Here is a 4,732-nt window from a genome sequence, read left to right on the forward strand (position 1 = left end):
TTTTTTTTTTTGGTTTTTCTCCGGTACCGGGAACCGAACTCACGACCTTGCGCTTGCCAGGCAGGCGCTTTGCCGCTCAGCTAAATCCCCAGCCCCTTGTAGTTTTTATTTTGAGACAGAGTCTTGCTAAATCATTAGGTTACCCAGGCTGCACTCAGACTTATCCTTCTGCCTCTGCTTCCCAGAGTTTTGGGATTACAGGCATGTGTCACCACACCCAACTAAGAGCTTTTAAGTAGAAGTGGTATGAAGTCTAGTTTAAATCATGAATTCAGGCCGGGAATGGTGGTGCAAGCTTGCAGTCCCAGCACTTGAGCTGAGGCAGGAGGATCACTGTGAGTTGGAGCTCAGCCTGGGCTACATAGTGATTTCAAGGCCAGCCTGAGCTACATGGTGAGTCACTGTCTCAAAAAACAAACAAACCAACCCAAAGATCCAGATGTCCAAACAGTGGCTGAGAAATCCCTTGACTTATCATCCCTTTGCCACACTTGTCCTCAGTGCGGGCTCTGTACCTTCTCAGATGGACCCTTTCAGCTTCCCTCTGTCTGTATCACAACTGTTCCCCTAATCTGCTGCTTCTAACCAGACCTGCTGAGGACTTGAAACAAGCACTTTGCTGCCTCCTAGTGGCTTCTGTAGTAAAGGACCTCTTCCAGAAATTGAGCCCACCCAGGGACTCTCAATGGTGCCATGGGTACAAAAAACTGAATCTTCTCAAGTTCATGGTGACCCCAACTGGATAGCTGCCCATACAGATGCTGCCTCCCATGGCAGTGACCGTGCCTTGGCAAAGCTGCACCAGGCTTTGGTTCTGCTAGGCTGATCAGCTCCCAGGAAAGAATCTGGGGGAACAGGCAAACCCCAGGCCCTGTTTGAGGGACAGTAGTCCCCATAAATAGTCTCTGATGAGTGATGAAGCCACTGGCCAGTTCAGGGCCTCACAGTATGTGGAACAAGAGGGACAGCTCAGATGGGTGTGGTGGCACATGCCTGTGATGCTGGCACTGGGGAAGCTGAGGCAGGAGACAGATGGGAGGGCTACAGCCTGTGGAGAACTGGAGAGCCCATGCCCTGTGGTAGGCCGCTCAGCTCAGTCGTTGTTTTTGCAGGTAACAGAAGCCTGCCTTAGCCAATATCAGCCTCCGAATAGGGGAATTTCCTAGAAAGAGGCTGGGTTATCTTGTGGATTGATAAGACAGGAAAATGGCTGGCTCTCAATCTGGCTGGCAAAATTTCTGATGAAAATAATAAAAGGATAAAATGGAAACAAAGCTTTGTAAATAGGGAGGGGAAGAGGGGTTGAAGGGAATAAAGGGGACTGGGAAAAAAGGAATCAAAATGTATCATGTACAGGTACAAATTCCCTATGATGCGGATGATCATTATGTACACCTAAAGTGTACCAATAAACAATTTTTTAAAAATTTCTGATGCAAATGCTTTATTGCTTACTTTTCCATGGATCTTCTTTTTTCCTTTCTGGTTGTTTTCAAGAAGTTCTCTTATCTTTGGTTTCAACAGTTCCACTAGGATGTGCTTAAGTGTGTTCTTTGTATTTACTGAGTAGATTCTCTGAGCTCCTTAAATCTGAGGTTTGTTATATTTCATTAATTTGGGAAATTCTCTCTCTCTCTCTCTCTCTCTCTCTCTCTCTCTCTCTCTCTCTCTCTCTCTCACACACACACACACACACACATACACACACACACACACACACATCCTTGGTTTCCAACCTTCTTGGCTTCACAGTTTGACCTATCCAGGGCTTTATTGCCTTCAAGGAGATTAAATTGTTACCAAAGCAGAAGAAGAATGTATCAGACACTTTGCTGGAGAACTTGCTAGAAGACACCCAGAAAGTCAGTCCTCATCAGCAGACCAGGGTTAACCACTAAGCCCCCTAGCACAGTTTCAAGAGCCTATGAAAATATAAGAAACCTTTAGAATGTTATTGGTGCCAAAATATTAAATAAAACATATATAAAATGTTTAGAAAACATATTGTTACTTCTATTGACTGTCAAATTTAATAGTCTCATTGCATTTACAAAACTTCCTATATTTTATCTCTAGAATGACTTCTCTGCATGATGAGAGAAATCACAGCCAACTACACATTAAATAACTTACTCATAGCTGGTTAATTTCCAAACATAGTTATAAAAATCCTTTCAAATTATTTGAAGTACTACATTTAATGTGAAGGCATATGTTGAATATGAGTGGGCTGAGGCCTCCCCAAGAGTGAGCCTGGGAGCTGAGAAGCTAGAAATAGCCCCTCACTGCCACTGCTGTCCTCTGTGTGTGACCTGCATGAGGATGCCTTCACCTTCCTCCCTGGGCCAGGCATCCTTGTCCTGTTAAGAAATCAAATCCTCCCCCTGACCTCGTCCATGGACCAGACATTCATTTCCCATTGCTTCCTGAAGTCTCAGCCTTAGACTAGAAGCAAGGATGGGCACCATTTCTGAGAACGAGAACCTGGATCGTGTTCTCTTAGGACAGGGCCATTTCCTACTTGTTATTTCCAGTCCCTAGGTGTTCTGGGTGAGTAGGGAAAGGGTGTGGGGGAGGCTGAGTAGGGGTGAGGCAGGGAACTGTATGCCAGAGAGGAGGAGGGAGGGCAGGTGCTCATGAATGGGCTAACCAAAGCAGCATCTTCACTGAATTGACACGTGACTGCCAGCTGCGGCTTCTTTAGCCCATGCTCTCTGGATTTGGAACCTCCACGTCTCCATCTCCTTCTGTTCTTATCTTCTGAGCTGTCATGACAATCACTGGTAGTCAGTTAGTCATTTATCCATGTCTTTGATTAAATGAAGAATTACACTGTGTGCCAAGGCGTTAATGATACTGTTTCTATTTGTTGGCTCCCCTGACTGGACCTGAGCAAGGGGAGAGCCAGGCAATTAAAGTAGAGGCCAAGTTCACCTCCAGCTGCAGAAAGCATTTGCTGTGTACACACACAAGCTCTCCAAGGACAGAGGCAACACTTAGAGGATCCTCTGATTAGCGCTCAGCTCCATGTCAAGGTGGTTGTGGACTTGGTTCCAGAAATGAGTTGAGCAAGTATGGGTTTCAGCAAATATAAGGTTTTAACGTAATCTCTATTTTATTAAAGTGTACAGTTTGCGTACTCAAGAACAAAAAAGTGTTTCTCAAAGTTCTACAAAGATTTAGAAACACTCAGTGTTTGTTTAAAAGCACCAGCTAGGAATCTGTATTTGGAACAAGTCTCCATGTGATTTTTAGTTCCCCTGAAGTTTGAGAATCCCTAGCTAAGGGATGAAATGGGGAGTGTAGCTGTTTTACTCCTTTTGGTTTTGCAGGGTTCCAGGGAGTGACCGGCTCAACTTTCTGCAGACAAGCTCAGCTGGCTGCTCTGTGCGTTGCTGGCATTCCTTCCTCTGGGTCATGGAGGCACTGAAAGAGTTAATACAGTTGCAGGTAGGGGAGCAATTTTGGGGTGGAAGTACCAACCCAGCCCAGCCCAGCCCAGCCCAGCCCAGCCCAGCCCAGCACTTTCTGAGGGTAAGTTCAGGAACTTGATCTGGATGTGGAACTGCTTAACACATTTCTGTCAAAGCCCAGGGGCTCTGCTTCTCTTGTGAATCTGCCTCTCATTTCACAGGACACTTCCGCTTCCCTCCCTCACTCTTCTTTGCTCCTTCCTACCTACCCAAGTTTCTTTCTCACCACCCGTTAATCTCTTCCCCAGACGAGTGATGAGCTCTCCTGTCTCTCCTGCATGGGGGCTGTATGTGTAAGTCTGTCTTCTTGGGCATCTCCGTGGGCTCACGGGGACCAGCATATTGGCTGTGAGGAATGGACCTGAGCAAGGTGAGTGCAGGGAACTTGGAATAGAGGCCAAGATTCATCTCCAGCTGCAGAGTGTTTGATGAGAGGACACACACAGCTATGCTACCAGTCAGAGAGCCCAGGGCAATACTTAAAGACAAAACAGAAAAAGATCTTGGAGAAAGAGGGCTGCTGGGTTTTGAGGGACACAGTCTTCATGTCCCAAAATACAGAGGGAACATGAGTAGCCCTTCTTCACACGCTGACAGGACACCTCTGCAGGGCTGGAGATAATTCAGGCTACCAGTGCCAGGCAGGCCAGGATGGTGCCATCAGCGTGAGATTGGTCCCCATTATTAAGACCATAAATGCTGTGAACCAGACAGCATGGCCAGAGTCACTGGTAAGCTCAGCATGACCAGAAAGGTAAGTGACTGGAACCCATGTAGCAGTGGATGTGGGGATTCATGGTGGGCCAGGAGCAGATGGCAAAGGAAGATGCACTTTGGGGAATGAAAGCAATGTGTGTCTCCAGGAGGACACACATTGCACAGGGGACTCAGAGAAAGGTGTGCAGCCACCAACTCTGAGGCAGCAATGGCCCGGGCAGAAACCAAGAATTTCTGTTAGACTAGCAGACCCTCATACTATGATTAACGGTGCCTAAAGAACACAGGAAGTGCCCGAAACAAAACATGAAGAAGCAGCCTGACACACAGGGAGTGATGCAGTGTGGGGTACAGATGTGAGAGACAGAAGAAGCAGGGCTGAAGCTAGGTGTGGTGGAGCACACCTGTAATCCCAGCACTCTGGAAGCTGAGGCAGGAGGATCACCATGAGTTTGAAGCCAGCCTGGGTTACATAGTGAATTCAAGGCCAGCCTGAACTACAGAGCAAGACCCTACCTCATAAATACCAAAAAAAAAAAAAA

The 4,732-nt window shown here is 46.8% G+C and overlaps 1 protein-coding gene across 5 annotated transcripts in view; it reads right to left on the reverse strand.

Moving 5' to 3' along the window:
- Positions 1-3,079: 3,079 nt before the first annotated feature.
- Positions 3,080-4,732, reverse strand: part of Fam186b (family with sequence similarity 186, member B) — a 33,696-nt gene continuing 32,043 nt past the window's right edge. For all 5 annotated transcript variants that reach the window (XM_005411837.1, XM_013508463.1, XM_013508464.1 and 2 more), the window contains one exon: positions 3,080-3,426. In XM_005411837.1, the coding sequence (XP_005411894.1) occupies positions 3,312-3,426 (115 nt within the window). In that variant the 3' untranslated portion in view covers positions 3,080-3,311. The remainder of the gene's footprint in view (positions 3,427-4,732) is intronic.

The sequence above is a fragment of the Chinchilla lanigera genome, unplaced genomic scaffold (assembly GCF_000276665.1).
Source record: "Chinchilla lanigera isolate Chin_1 unplaced genomic scaffold, ChiLan1.0 scaffold00146, whole genome shotgun sequence".
Classification (NCBI taxonomy): domain Eukaryota; kingdom Metazoa; phylum Chordata; class Mammalia; order Rodentia; family Chinchillidae; genus Chinchilla; species Chinchilla lanigera.